Below are 15297 nucleotides of genomic sequence, written 5' to 3'. Positions count from 1 at the left end.
ACCTATCTACCTCTATTCTCCATAGGCTTCCCCATCCCCCTCTGCTTCACTGCTCCAGTGCCAAGGCACCCGAAGCTCACTGCTGTGCTCGCGTATGAGAATGAGCTAGACCTCACTGAGCAAGCTCAGGACAGGTTGCACCTGTGCAGTAGCACGGAGCTGCTTATCAAGCTTGGTGGAAAAAAAACAAGCCCTTTTGCGCCATGCTAGTGCGCAGGCATGAGTCGACTGCACCTGCACAGTGTGGCCAAGCTCTGTCAACAAGCCTTTGTCCATGTGCTTCAGGGATTCCCAGCACAGGAACAGTGAGGCAGAGGGGTATGGGGAAAGCCTCCCTCTGCCTAGGGAAGTATTTATTTGGGGCAATTTTTTTACTACAGGTTTCATTTTCAACCTATACATGGTTTACCACAACTAATAGGTTTTACTTTTGCTCTCTGTAGAAGTTAATACATTTAAATATTTCCAGAACTTCATCTTAGAACATCACTTTAACTTGACACAATTTGAACTCTGCTTTGTAGCTCCAGCTCCTGTGACCACAATACTGAGCAGTAACGCAACAGGAATGCTCATAGTGGGAAGAGATTCAGTGGCTATGCACTGTAATGTAATACCTCCAGGATGCTTAAACTGTAAAGAAATCCTTCAGACACCAATTAAATTCTTTTAAAGAAATATTTGTATTAAATCATAAGGATAAAAAAAAAATGTTCAGTGACAAAACGCATTCATAAACTTCTCTTTCAGCAGAATGGGTATAGGTAGGCCTATTATATATATCTTCAGCCTGCTAGGATTAGGCCTAGTTCAGGAAACATATATATGATACAGTTTATTAGCATTAACTTGCAAGAATTTTCCTCACACAGCATTCTGCTGTCTGCCACCTCTTCACGGCTGTCTTTGCCCCCAGAGCATTACAATCAAGTATCAATATTTTCCTCTTCCAGCCATGACAACCGCAAATGCTGAAAATACCACAGAAGTTAATGAAGGCACTGCTAGTGAAGGCTATGTATACACAACAACTACTTCACCTCCAGAAACCACAAGAACTACCTCTGGTAAAGCATAATTATTTTATTAGGGCTTCTTTGTTTTAAATGGGACTTAATTCTATCTTATGTATGTGTATAAAGTGATGTTTTGGATAGATGTTCTGTAATAGCATGAAATGGATTATAGAAGAAATGGACTGCTTTTAACTAACTGTAAAGGCTGTAATTTATCCAAATCATCATATATTCAAAGAAAAAATCTATATAATCTATTCCACAATGTATTCTGTTCCACAAAAATGGTGCCCAGATACAGCTTTAGGCCTCATTCACATCATTTAGCGCAGATGGATGTGCGATTGGAACGCAACGCGTCCGATCGCACGCCATCTGCGCTCCTATGCGCTGCGCTGCAGATCCCATTCATTACAATGAATGGGATCTGCGCTGCGATTCCCAAAAATGCGTGCAGCACGCGATAGCGCAATCGTGCTGCCACGCAGCGCATATGATGGGAACGGTAGAAGGGCTGTCTATGCCCTTCTACCGTTCTTGCGTGTCGCACACTATACGCGCTGCCAAAATGCGGACGGCAGCGCGTATAGTCTGAACGAGGCCTTACTATGTGTTTAATACACACAAAAGTAATCTATGTACACAGCAGGATCTAAGGCCTATGAACTTACTAATTTGAATGCATAATTGAAATATTGGAGGATATTTCACTAAAGTATCTTACGTACATTTTTTTCAGGCACATTTTTGCCAAATTAGGGAGTCAGGTAGACTTTACTAGAACAACCACATTTACTTTTACATTGTTAAGACCCCCATGAAGATCCTATTTAACTAGTTCCCCGCCCGCGTACAGTATATCTACGCTCCTTTGGACTTCACTTCCCCGCCCGGAGCGTAGATATATGTACCCCCGCCGCTACCGCCGCTGTCCGCTCTCCCGCTCGCACTCCCGCGATCGTGCACGCTGCTGCCTGCTCGCCCGGAGATCAATGAACGGGAAAATACATTCCAGTTCGTTGATCTCTGCCCCCGCAATGATCTGCTGCTTTCGCTAAGCAGCGCGATCACTGTGAAAAAGAAAAAAAAATCCCAGCCTCTTTGTACTTCCTCCAAGCTTCCGGAAGGACGCTTGGAGGTCGCATTAAACTGTTGCCATCTTGTGGCCAAATAGTAAACTACACCCTAAACTATTTTTCACACACACATACATTACTTATACACAAAAAATTAACTCATTACCTCCCACACTCCCCATTTTATTTTTTTTTGTAATAAAAAAAAAAAAAAAAATTACAATTAAAAAAAATACATAAATAGTTACCTTAGAGACTGAACTTTTTAAATATTTATATCAGGAGGGTACAACACTGTTACTTTATAAACTATGGGCTTGTAATTAGGGATGGACGCAAAACTGAAAAAAATGCACCTTTATTTCCAAATAAAATATTGGCGCCAAACATTGTGATAGGGACATAATTTAAATGGTTTTATAACCGGGACAAAATGGCAAATACATTTCATGGGTTTTAATTACAGTAGCATGCATTATTTTTTTAAAACTATAATCGCCGAAAACTGAAAAATAATGTTTTTTTTCCCATATGTTTTCCTATTTTCCCATTAAAACACAATTAGAATAAAATTATTCTTGGCATAATGTCCCACCTAAAGAAAGCCTAATTGGTGGTGAAAAAAACAAGATATAGTTCATTTCATCGCGATAAGTAATGATAAAGTTATAGGCGAATGAATGTAAAGAGCGCTGAAAGGAGAAAATTGCTCGGATGCTGAAGGGGTAAAACCCCTCAGTTGGGAAGTGGTTAAAGTAAAGAAACTTATTCAAATGATTTTCTTTCTTCAGAAAAATGAAGCTTGCTCAAAGAAGTATTCCCCAGACCTTTTTTCCCCCTTTAATAAGAGTGAAATTGACTTTTAGTTGCCACCAGATTGCTGTACTCATATATCAATGTTTTCTTCTTTCAGCAATGACAACCCCAAGTGCTGAAAATATCACATCAGTAACGTGTGCTGATGGTGAATGCAGAAATGTCTCTACTTCATCCCCAACAATAAGAAGAACCCCCACTGGTAAAGCATTGATATTTTATCTTAAAAGATACCTACGCTGGTGCAAAAGAGAAAAAAAACGATATATATACCTGGGGCTTCCTCCAGCCCCCTCCAGGCTGATTGTTCTCTCTCGTCCTCCTCCACTGTCTGGAGCATCCACAATTGGCCCTGGTAAGTCTTCCTGTCTGGGGCGTAATGTGCAGCCTGGCTGCACGCGCCCGTACCAAACCCCTCACTGGGAGCATTCTGCGCCTGTGCAGTACTTTTGCACAGGTGCAAACCGCTGCTGGCCACAGCTGTGCAAAATGGGAGCCTGCGCCTGACTGAACAAGTTTATGGGGCAAATTATGGATGATCCAGATGGGGCAGGATGATGGTAAAGAGCCTGGAGAGGAGAGGGCTGGAGGGAGCTCCAGGTATGTAGACATTTTTTCTTTTGCAATATCTCAGTTACACTTTAAATAATTTTCTTCTCACAGGTGAATTTATTCATTGTTATATACATTTATAACCTGACAATTTAGGCACACTACAGTGGCTTGCAAAAGTATTCAGCCCCCTTGAAGTTTTCCACATTTTGTCACATTACTGCCACAAACATGAATCAATTTTATTGGAATTCCACATGAAAGACCAATACAAAGTGGTGTACACTTGAGAAGTGGATCGAAAATCATACATGATTCCAAACAGTTTTTACAAATAAATAACTGCAAAGTGGGGTGTGCGTAATTATTCAGCCCCCTTTGGTCTGAGTGCAGTCAGTTGCCTATAGACATTGCCTGATGAGTGCTAATGACTAAATAGAGTGCACCTGTGTGTAATCTAATGTCAGTACAAATACAGCTGCTCTGTGTTGACCTCAGAGGTTATCTAAGAGAATATTGGGAGCAACAACACCATAAAGTCCAAAGAACACAACAGACATGTCTGGGATAAAGTTATTGAGAAATTTAAAGCAGGCTTAGGCTACAAAAAGATTTCCAAAGCCTTGAACATCCCACGGAGCACTGTTCAAACAATCATTCAGAAATGGAAGGAGTGTGGCACAACTGTAAACCTACCAAGACAAGGCCGTCCACCTAAACTCACAGGCTGAACAAGGAGAGTGCTGATCAGAAATGCAGTTAAGAGGCCCATGGTGACTCTGGACAAACTGCAGAGATCTACAGCTCAGGTGGGGGAATCTGTCCATAGGACAACTATTAGTCGTGCACTGCCCAAAATTGGCCTTTATGGAAGAGTGGCAAGAAGAAAGCCATTGTTAACAGAAAAGCATAAGAAGTCCCATTTGCAGTTTGCCACAAGCCATGTGGGGGACACAGCAAACATGTGGAAGAAGGTGCTCTGGTCAGATGAGACCAAAACGGAACTTTTTGGCCAAAACGCAAAACGCTATGTGTGGTGGAAAACTAACACTGCATCACTCTGAACACACCATCCCCACTGGCAAATATGGTGGTGGCAGCATCATGCTCTGGGGGTGCTTCTCTTCAGCAGGGACAGGGAAGCTGGTCAGAGTTGATAGGAAGATGGATGGAGCCAAATACAGGGCAATCTTGGAAGAAAACCTCTTGGAGTCTGCAAAAGACTTGAGACTGCTGCGGAGGTTCACCTTCCAGCAGGACAACGACCCTAAACATAAAGCCAGGGCAACAATGGAATGGTTTAAAACAAAACATATCCATGTGTTAGAATGGCCCAGTCAAAGTCCAGATCTAAATCCAATCGAAAATCTGTGGCAAGATCTGAAAACTGCTGTTCACAAACGCTGTCCATCTAATCTGACTAAGCTGGAGCTGTTTTGCACAGAAGAATGGGCAAGGATTTCAGTCTCTAGATGTGCAAAGCTGGTAGAGACATACCCTAAAAGACTGGCAGCTGTAATTGCAGCATAAGGTAGTTCTACAAAGTATTGACTCAGGGGGCTGAATAATTATGCACACCCCACTTTGCAGTTATTTATTTGTAAAAAAATGTTTGGAATCATGTATGATTTTCATTCCACTTCTCATGTGTACACCACTTTGCATTGGTCTTTCATGTGGAATTCCAATAAAATTGATTGATGTTTGTGGCAGTAATATGACAAAATGTGGAAAACTTCAAGGGGGCCGAATACTTTTGCATACCACTGTATAAGGCAAACTATAACAGAATACCTCCAGATATACCCAGCACAGGAACAGTGAGGCAGAGAGGTATGGGGAAAGCCTCCCTCTGCCTAGGGAAGTACTCAGACATTTCAAGTTCAACTCCCGGGACCTCCTCCTCCGCCCCATCCTCATGTAGCCAATCGTAAGAGCGACTGGACGGAGATGCCAGACGCCAAGGACGGAGGAGGGTGCATGTGTGTCATGCGTCCCACAGTGGGACGCAAATAGGAAGTCCATACGTCCCCTCTCTCCCCTCACTCACAGTGGAACGCGTGGACTTCCTATTTGCGTCCCACTGTGGAGCGCATGACACGAATGTGCCCTCCTCCATGCTTGGTGGTGGGCGGTGTTTAGCGTCTCCGTCCAGCCACTCTTGTGATTGGGTACGTGAGAATGTGGCGGAGGGGCAGGTTCCAGGAGCTGAACTTGAAATGTCTGCGGCAGCTCTACAAGCGTCTAAGCCATGGACTTTACCCCAGAGCCATCTGATAACTTGGACTACGGACTTCTGTTTTGCTGGTGTATCGGTGTGGTAAATATCTACTACTAAAGCTGCTGCACTATTCTGCTGGGAATGAACTGCTTGGCATTTTTGCATGGCTGCATTACTAACTGCCTTTCGTTTTGCAATCTAACATCCACTGCTTCTGGAGATCTGTGTGACTGCATATTTTGTATGGATCCATCTGCTCCTTATGAATCTGTTGGTATAACATTGGATACATGTGTTTATATGGGACTGTGATTGAGTCCAGCGCTATACTACAACGACTAACTTACAAGTTTTGTCTCCTGTTCTGTGATTGGGTCCAGGACTGACACTTCATATACAATATAATGTGATATTTACCAACGAGCGTGCAAGTTTTTGCAGGACGTACTGCTGCCTTGCCTTTGGATTCAAGTTTTACAGCTTGCCTATGCATACAGTTTAATAGCAGTGTTACTGAACACACACCAGTTTTTCCAACCACAAACTGTTACCTGGGACCAGAGGACTGCAGCCCCTGAGTTGGCTCTCGTGTGGTTTAATTCTTTTGGCTTTTTAGATAATTGTTAGTTTGTAAAGTGTTTATGTATTTGCTAATTATTTATGTGCTTTGTAGTAATTCATGATTTAATATTAAAGTAGTTTTTGCATGGACCCAAGAGTCAGTTACCCCTTTGTACTGCTGCCATTATTATTATATGCATTTTCATTCAAATATATATGAATTGTGCCATTCGTTGCATAGTAACAGTTTTCTCATGTATGAGGAAGCAGTAGAGTGTTGTGCCGTGTTAGCCATCAGTTAAAGCAAGGAGTTTTGAATCAGGATGATACCATTTATAACTAACTTAGAGATGAGTAAACAGTGAGCTTTCGGCTTATAAAAAGCCTTCGTCGGACTTAGTTCCTGAAAAAAACTGAAAAACACAGCTTATATACACTGACATACAGAGGAGAAATTTTTTTTCGCGAACATAAATGTAATTAGATGCCTTAACTGTTACTGAGGAGGCTTTCCCAGGCATCCTGGCTAAATTAATAGGATCAACAATTTCCTCAACATAACATAAAGCAAATCAGACTCTGGTGATGGGTAGACATCGTAAATGAAGCAGCTGTGTACCTCCAGCACAGAGATAAACTGGGAGTGTGTTGACGAGACAAGCTTCTTCAGTGTAGTCACCCAAAACTCTGGCCATCTGTCCTGCTGCTGCAGCCTGCATTGAGAAGCAGGGTGAATCACAAGCTTCAGGGTGGTACACTGCGTACACACACAGCATGGAGAGGCTGCCTGTTAGAAGCTTTGGTTACTAAACTGCAGTGTATGTGTAAACACCCTGGGATATCCTTTGGTCTTAACCCTCCTGGCGGTATATTAAAAACCGCCAGGGGGCAGCGCAGCCGTTTTTTTTTTTTTTTTTTTTAAATCATGTAGCGAGCCGAGGGCTCGCTACATGATAGCCTCTGCTCAGCGGCATCCCCCCAGCCCCGCCGATCGCCTCCGGTGATAGGCGATCAGGAAATCCCGTTCAAAGAACGGGATTTCCTGGAGGGCTTCCCCAGTCGCCATGGCGACGGGGCGGGATGACGTCACCAACGTCATGGACGTCATGATGTCTAAGGGAGTCCCGATCCACCCCTTGCCGCTGCCTGGCGCTGATAGGTCAGGCAGCGCAGGGGTCTGGGGGGGGGCTGTGTTGCAACGCGGATAGCGGTGATCGAGCGCGGGGCAGCGGCGATCGAAGTGCTGACGCAGCTAGCAAAGTGCTAGCTGCGTTCAGCCAAAAAAAAATTATTCAAATCGGCCCAGCAGGGCCTGAGAAAACCTACTGCGTGGCTTACCCCGTCACTGTTTCTGACGTTCTGTAACTTTGAGACACTCTCCCCCCCCCCCCCCCCACACACACACACACATATGTACATTAAACAGGAATGATGAGGAACAGGCATACTTGCCCACTGAACACCAATGATAGCCAGGTGACTGCACTGTGGTTGTGGGGATGATATGAGGCATGTTGGGGTATTTTTGTATCTATTATACCCACTGACACCAGTGATGATACGAAGGGAGGAGGGCAATTGTTGCAGTCTATATGTAGGATTATTGCTAAGTGTCATGTGAGGGGTACTTATTGCATTTCAAATGTGTGGGGGCAGGATGGGGGGGGTACCACCTTCGCAATGTTTGCTTCAGGCAGGTAAAAAGTCTAGAACTGGCCCTGAGTCCCCTGTTAGTCTTAGTGCTTAGTGTGCAGCCTTATTACAAGGTAGGTTCATGGAGACCACAGTGTTACTGTAAACGTCACAACATTGCTGGGTCTGAAATGTCAGTATTTTCTCATTTTAGCTGGAACATCTCCTCCTACTGAGGGAACCACATCATTTTATTGCATCCTTGGATCCTGTATACCTGTCACTACCTCACCCTCCACAACCACAGCATCCAACCCTGGTAAAGTGTGATTATTATATAAATATTTTTTTCTCCCATATAGGACTTGAGCCATTGTTCTATAAAATGTATGCTCGGACAGACAATCTACCACTATATGCAACTTAAACTAACTTAAAGGGAACCTCTACTCTCTTATGTGACAAGACAATATACTCTGTACAGCGCTGCGTAATATGTCAGCGCTATATAAATACTCAAATAAATAAAATAAATGTGATTTACATGCCCCCTACTTCCAGTTTCCAGTTTTTGGTAGCAGGAAAAAAGGGTGCCGGCTGAGGGTGGACGAAAAGGGCGCCGCCATAGACTCTAATGCAATTATTCGTTAATACGGCGAAAAAAGCAGAAAAAAGGGCGCCACAATAAATATCGTTAACACATTAGAACATTATAGTTTTTGAACTATGTTTTAGAAGCTTGCAACGTTATCGTTTTTGTCATATTATTTCATTTGTATGCACAGATTTTACGTTATCAAAGATATTATCGTTTCTATGTGGAAAAGGGTGTTTCTGCAGAGGGAGTGGTTAGGGTTAGGCACCACCAGGGGGGTGGTTAGGGTTAGACACCACCAGGGGGAGTGGTTAGGGTTAGGCACCACCTGGGTGACGGTTAGTTTTAGGGAACACCGGGGGTGGTGGTTAGGGTTAGGCACCACCAGGGGGGTTCTTATGGTTAGACACCAACCGGGGAGGGGGGGGGGGTTAGGGTTAGACACCACCGGGGGTGGTTAGTTTTAGGCACCACCAGGGGAGGGTTCTGTGTGAGAGTAGGGTTGGGTTAAGCTGTATTGTTGAATTACGTAACAATTTTTTTTGTTTCCAGCATACAAGAAATAATGATACAATTCATATAGTTGAAGCAGTAGTAGAAGATTAAACATTGTATATAAATGACTGCATTACATAATGATTTTTAATGTTAATAACTTTTCAATACTGTTTCCTGTCTGGTTTTACAACAGTATTTATCATTAACCAAGTTTGACAACGATGTTTATCGTTATCAGATTTTGTTATCCACCGGCGCCATTTCGTTATCCAGCCGGGCCCTTTTTTTTTCACTGCGCCCTTTTTTTGTGTTTTGGCATTAATTTAATCTGCAAATGTTTCTTCTTTAAGTTATCATTTCCTAAGACCTGTACTATTTACTATTGTCCTCTTTACCTGTTGCATTACATTACACTGTTTGGACAGATCTGTATATTTTCAATACTGCCGTAAGTGTCTGATCTGCTCATTCTTTTAATATTTTCTTTTTGAACAATACACCTTTTCTGGTAGAAAAAAAAAACACTGAAAGGGAACCTGAGATGGGGATAAAACAACAAGGAGAGATCCAGTCTGATTTCTCCCACACGGTGCTCCTCTGACTTCCCGTTCATCCGCAATTGGCCCCAGAAAGTCGTCCAGTCCGGGGTCAATTGTGCATGCGATGCAGGGGCATTTCTAGGTTCCTGGGAGATCTGGGGCACCCCTGGGCAACAAGAGGGAACGAGTGTGCGGTGCGCGTAGCATGCCGTGGCAAAAAATGGGCGTGGTCATGCTGTGTAAAGTGGGTGCGGTCATAGGTGGGGCCAAATGCAAATGAACATAGCAGCGGCGTAACTTAAATATATTCAATAGACAGTATTTCACATATATAAGCCCCTCACCTGGCTTTTGTCTTGCCTTCGGCTGGCTGGCCTGTGTGCTGTACTCGGCTGGCGGTTATGCTTGGCTGCCTGGCTGGTGGTTATGCTATGTTGTGCTGGCCTGGCTGATGGTGATGCTGTGCTGGCCTTGCTGGTGGTGATGCTGTGCCGGCCTGGCTGACAGTGATGCTGTGCCTGCTTGGCTGGCAGTGATGTTGAGCCGGCCTGGCTTTGCTAGGTAACTTGCTGGGGGCTTTGCTGGGCTGGGCAATTTTCTGCAGGCATTTTGGGGAGCTTTGCTGGGACTTTACTAGGCTTTGCTTGGCTGTATGCTTTGCAAGGCTGGGACCAGGAGGCTTTGCTAGGCTAGGGAATTGCTTTGCTGAGGGCTCTGCTTTGCAGGGCTTGGGCCCTGGGGCTTTGCTTGGCTGTAGATAGGTAGGTGCCTCCAGTATAGGTTACATAGGTAGGTACCTCCAGTATAGGTTAGATAGGTAGGTACCTCCAGCATAGGTTAGATAGGTAGCTTCCCCCGGGCATAGGTTAGATAGGTAGCTTCCCCCAGTGTAGGTTAGATAGGTAGCTTCCCCCAGTATAGGTTAGATAGGTAGCTTCCCCCAGCATAGATTAGATAGGTAGCTTCCCCCGGGCGTAGGTTAGATAGGTAGCTTCCCTCAGTGTAGGTTAGATAGGTAGCTTCCCCCAGCGTAGGTTAGATAGGTAGCTGCCCCAGTGTAGATTAGATGGGTAGCTTAGATAGGTAGGTAGGTACCTCCAGTATAGGTTAGATAGGTAGGTGCCCCCAGTATAGGTTAGATAGGTAGGTACCCCCAGTATATATTAGATAGGTAGATGTCCCCAGCATAGGTTAGATAGGTAGTATCCCCCAGTGTAGGTTAGATAGGTAGCTTTCCCAGCGTAGGTTAGATCGGTACCTTCCCCCAGTGTAGATTAGATAGGTAGCTCCCCTCAGGGTATGTTAGATAGGTAGCTTTCCCCTGCGTAGGTTAGATAGGTAGCTTCCCCTTGCGTACGTTAGATAGGTACCTTCCCCCAGCGTAGATTAGATAGGTAGCTCCCCCCAGGGCAGGTTAGATAGGTAGCATCCCCCAGCGTAGGTTAGATAGGTAGCATCCACCAGCGTAGGTTAGATAGGTAGCTGCCCCCTGCATAGGTTAGATAGGTACCTCCCCCCAGCGTAGATTAGATAGGTAGCTTCCCCCGAAGGTTAGATAGGTAGCTTCCCCCAGCGTAGATTAGATAGGTAGCTTCCCCCTGCGTAGGTTACATAGGTAGCATCCCCCAGCGTAGATTAGATAGGTAGCTTCCCCCAGCGTAGGTTAGATAGGTAGCTTCCCCCTGCGTAGGTTAGATAGGTAGCATCCCCCAGCGTAGGTTAGATAGGTAGCTTCCCCCAGCGTAGATTAGATAGGTAGCTTCCCCCTGCGTAGGTTAGATAGGTAGCATCCCCCAGCGTAGGTTAGTAAGGTAGCTTCCCCCAGCGTAGGTTAGATAGGTAGCTTTTCCCAGCGTAGGTTAGATAGGTAGCATCCCCCAGCGTAGGTTAGATAGGTACCTTCCCCCAGCGTAGATTAGATAGGTACCGTATATTCCGGCGTATAAGACGACTGGGTGTATAAGACGACCCCCCAACTTTTTCAGTTAAAATATAGAGTTTGTGATCTACTCACCGTATAAGACTACCCCTCTTCCAATGTACACCAAATAAAAAAAAAATCATATACTGGTGCTGTACTGTATGTGGTACCCAGTATATAACAGTATATAGTCAATTGACTGGTTGGATTGGTCAACTCTCCCTAAGTGGATTGGACAGCTCTCCCTTCCTCCTTGTTTATCAGAGCGGTATGGAAGAATAGATTGCGCTGTGCACATAAAACACGCCTCTTTCACCCTTCTAGCCCACCCTTGTATCCTATTTACCTTCCTCTCTTCCTCTTAGATCTCACACATATGCGCCTGCGCTGCTTCACTACAGTCCTCAGCAGCAAGATCTGAGAGACGGTAACAGGATAGGAAGTATCACCCAACATCAATGATACCTGGCGTATAAGACGACCCCCAACTTTTTTTTAGAAGATTTTCAAGGGTTAAAAAGTAGTCTTATACGCAGGAATATACAGTAGCTTCCCCCAGTGTAGGTTAGATAGGTAGCATCCCCCAGCATAGGTTAGATAGGTACCTTCCCCCTGCGTAGGTTAGATAGGTAGCTGCCCCCAGCGTAGGTTAGATAGGTAGCATCCCCCAGCGTAGGTTAGATAGGTACCTTCCCCCTCTGTAGATTAGATAGGTAGCTTCCCCCTGCGTAGGTTAGATAGGTAGCTTCCCCCTGCGTAGGTTAGATAGGTAGCTGCCCCCTGCGTAGTTTAGATAGGTACCTTCCCCCAGCGTAGGTTAGATAGGTAGCTTCCCCCAGCGTAGGTTAGATAGGTAGCATCCCCCAGCGTAGGTTAGATAGGTACCTTCCCCCTGCGTAGGTTAGATAGGTAGCTGCCCCCTGCGTAGGTTAGATAGGTAGCTTCCCCCAGCGTAGGTTAGATAGGTAGCTTCCCCAAGCGTAGGTTAGATAGGTACATTCCCCCTGTGTAGGTTAGATAGGTAGCTTCCCCCAGCGTATGTTAGATAGTTAGCTTCCCCCTGTGTAGGTTAGATAGGTACCTTCCCCCAGCGTAGGTTAGATAGGTACCTTCCCCCTGTGTAGGTTAGATAGGTAGCTTCCCCCTGCGTAGGTTAGATAGGTAGCTGCCCCCTGCGTAGGTTAGATAGGTACCTTCCCCCAGCGTAGGTTAGATAGGTAGCTTCCCCCAGCGTAGGTTAGATAGGTAGCTTCCCCCAGCATAGGTTAGATAGGTAGCATCCCCCAGCGTAGGTTAGATAGGTACCTTCCCCCTGCGTAGGTTAGATAGGTAGCTGCCCCCAGCGTAGGTTAGATAGGTAGCATCCCCCAGCGTAGGTTAGATAGGTACCTTCCCCCAGCGTAGGTTAGATAGGTAGCTTCCCCCAGCGTAGGTTAGATAGGTAGCTTCCCCCAGCATAGGTTAGATAGGTAGCATCCCCCAGCGTAGGTTAGATAGGTACCTTCCCCCTGCGTAGGTTAGATAGGTAGCTGCCCCCAGCGTAGGTTAGATAGGTAGCATCCCCCAGCGTAGGTTAGATAGGTACCTTCCCCCTGTGTAAGTTAGATAGGTAGCTTCCCCCTGCGTAGGTTAGATAGGTAGCTTCCCCCTGTGTAGGTTAGATAGGTAGCATCCCCCAGCGTAGGTTAGATAGGTACCTTCCCCCTGCGTAGGTTAGATAGGTAGCTTCCCCAGCGTAGGTTAGATAGGTACCTTCCCCCTGTGTAGGTTAGATAGGTAGCTTCCCCCTGCGTAGGTTATATAGGTAGCTGCCCCCTGCGTAGGTTAGATAGGTACCTTCCCCCAGCGTAGGTTAGATAGGTAGCTTCCCCCAGCGTAGGTTAGATAGGTAGCTTCCCCCAGCGTAGGTTAGATAGGTAGCATCACCCAGCGTAGGTTAGATGGGTAGCATCCCCCTGCGTTGGTTAGATAGGTAGCTGCCCCCAGCGTAGGTTAGATAGGTAGCATCCCCCAGCGTAGGTTAGATAGGTACCTTCCCCCTGTGTAGGTTAGATAGGTAGCTTCCCCCTGCGTAGGTTAGATAGGTAGCTTCCCCCTGCGTAGGTTAGATAGGTAGCTGCCCCCTGCGTAGGTTAGATAGGTACCTTCCCCCAGCGTAGGTTAGATAGGTAGCTTCCCCCAGCGTAGGTTAGATAGGTAGCTTCCCCCAGCGTAGGTTAGATAGGTAGCTTCCTCCAGCGTAGGTTAGATAGGTAGCATCCCCCAGCGTAGGTTAGATAGGTACCTTCCCCCTGTGTAGGTTAGATAGGTAGCTGCCCCCTGCGTAGGTTAGATAGGTAGCTTCCCCCAGTGTAGGTTAGATAGGTACCTTCCCCCTGCGTAGGGTAGATAGGTAGCTTCCCCAAGCGTAGGTTAGATAGGTACCTTCCCCCTGTGTAGGTTAGATAGGTAGCTTCCCCCAGCGTAGGTTAGATAGGTAGCAGTAGTATATGCATACCGTGTGTTTGCCTTTCCATATGTTTGCTTTTCATTTACTGCCCTCAAATGGCACCAGAACTGAGAGGGATATGGAGGCAGACATATTTTTTTTTTCTTTTAAACAATACCAGTCACCTGGGATTCCTACTAATCTTTGGCTGCAATTGTGTCTGAATCACACACCACACCGGAAACAAGCATGCAGATAATCGAGTCAGACTTCACTGAGTAATATCTGGTCTCCAAATTGGTTTGGGATATATGGCTAAAAGTATTAGAAGACAATGATCAGTAGAACTGTCAGGTAACCAGTATTGTTTAGGGCCCATTTCTACTATTACCAAATTTGGCACGAATCTGCAGCTTTTCCCCATGTGCGAGAGGGGCGGGGAAACGCTGCCTATCTGTTCAATTCCTTTGCCATCCAGATCACACTGCTGAATGAATCGGGACGGCAAGCTGTGGATTTCTGCAGCATGCACCAAATCCCTATAGCCATGCATGGCACGGCTTAGCAATTCGGGCTTAGCAGAACAACAGGAGCCGTTCAGAATCGGACGCAGCCCCTAATTGAAACCCAAGCATACAGTATAATAATGGCTCCTGATATAAAGGGCACCAGATATAAATGATATTAAACTTACCGTTAAGTGAAATGGGCGCCAGGATATGCTGTAAAATATTGTTTATAATACTGATATTCTACCTCTCCCCATTGGAACCTCTAGTTTTATGCCTAGCAAAATGGGTGCCTGGAAAAGTGATAAAATATTGATTAATTTACAGATATTAATCAACTTAATCCATAAAGTAAAATATCTGTTATATTTACCGATATGTTACTAGGACCTAACCTATCCCTACTCTCACACAGATCGATCCCCTGTTAGTCCTAACCTTAACACCCCCCTTCTGATGTTGCCTAACCTTAATCCCCCCTGGTGATACATAACCTTAACCTTCCCCCCCATTGGTGCCTAACCTTTACCCCCCCCCCCCCCCCGCCCATGGTGGTGCCCAACCTAACCCTCCCTCGCAGTGTTGCTTTACCTTAACCCTCCCATGGTGGGGCCTAACCTTAACACCCCCCCCCCACACACACACAGTGTTGCCTAACCTTAACCCCCCTCCCCCCCCCCCTGTGGTGCCTAACCACTTTATTGCAAGCAGTCTCTAGCCTCCTAAGGACTAGAGACTTTCTGGTACAAAAACAGGGCTTACCGATGTCATGTCACGTGGACCCGTCACTCTCTTTTGTCGCTTAAGCCCACTTGCTCTGCCATCACTATGACAAAAGAGCTCCATGAGCTGGTCAGGAGTTGATTTCATTGGCTCCTGACCAGTTCTTGTGATGACAGAGCGAGTGGATTGCAGTGACAGGAGAGTGGCGTG

General features: G+C 45.7%; 1 protein-coding gene across 1 annotated transcript in view; it reads left to right on the top strand.

Moving 5' to 3' along the window:
- LOC137560956 (integumentary mucin A.1-like) overlaps positions 1-15297 on the top strand; it is a 75752-nt gene that overhangs the window by 41464 nt on the left and 18991 nt on the right. The window contains exons 6-7 of the mRNA XM_068272143.1: positions 954-1067; positions 8089-8193. Of these exons, the coding sequence (XP_068128244.1) occupies positions 954-1067; positions 8089-8193 (219 nt within the window). The remainder of the gene's footprint in view (positions 1-953; positions 1068-8088; positions 8194-15297) is intronic.

This window comes from Hyperolius riggenbachi, chromosome 3, assembly GCF_040937935.1.
Source record: "Hyperolius riggenbachi isolate aHypRig1 chromosome 3, aHypRig1.pri, whole genome shotgun sequence".
Taxonomy (NCBI): domain Eukaryota; kingdom Metazoa; phylum Chordata; class Amphibia; order Anura; family Hyperoliidae; genus Hyperolius; species Hyperolius riggenbachi.
The sequence above is the reverse complement of the archived record's forward strand: the minus strand, read 5'-3'. Positions and strand labels throughout refer to the sequence as shown.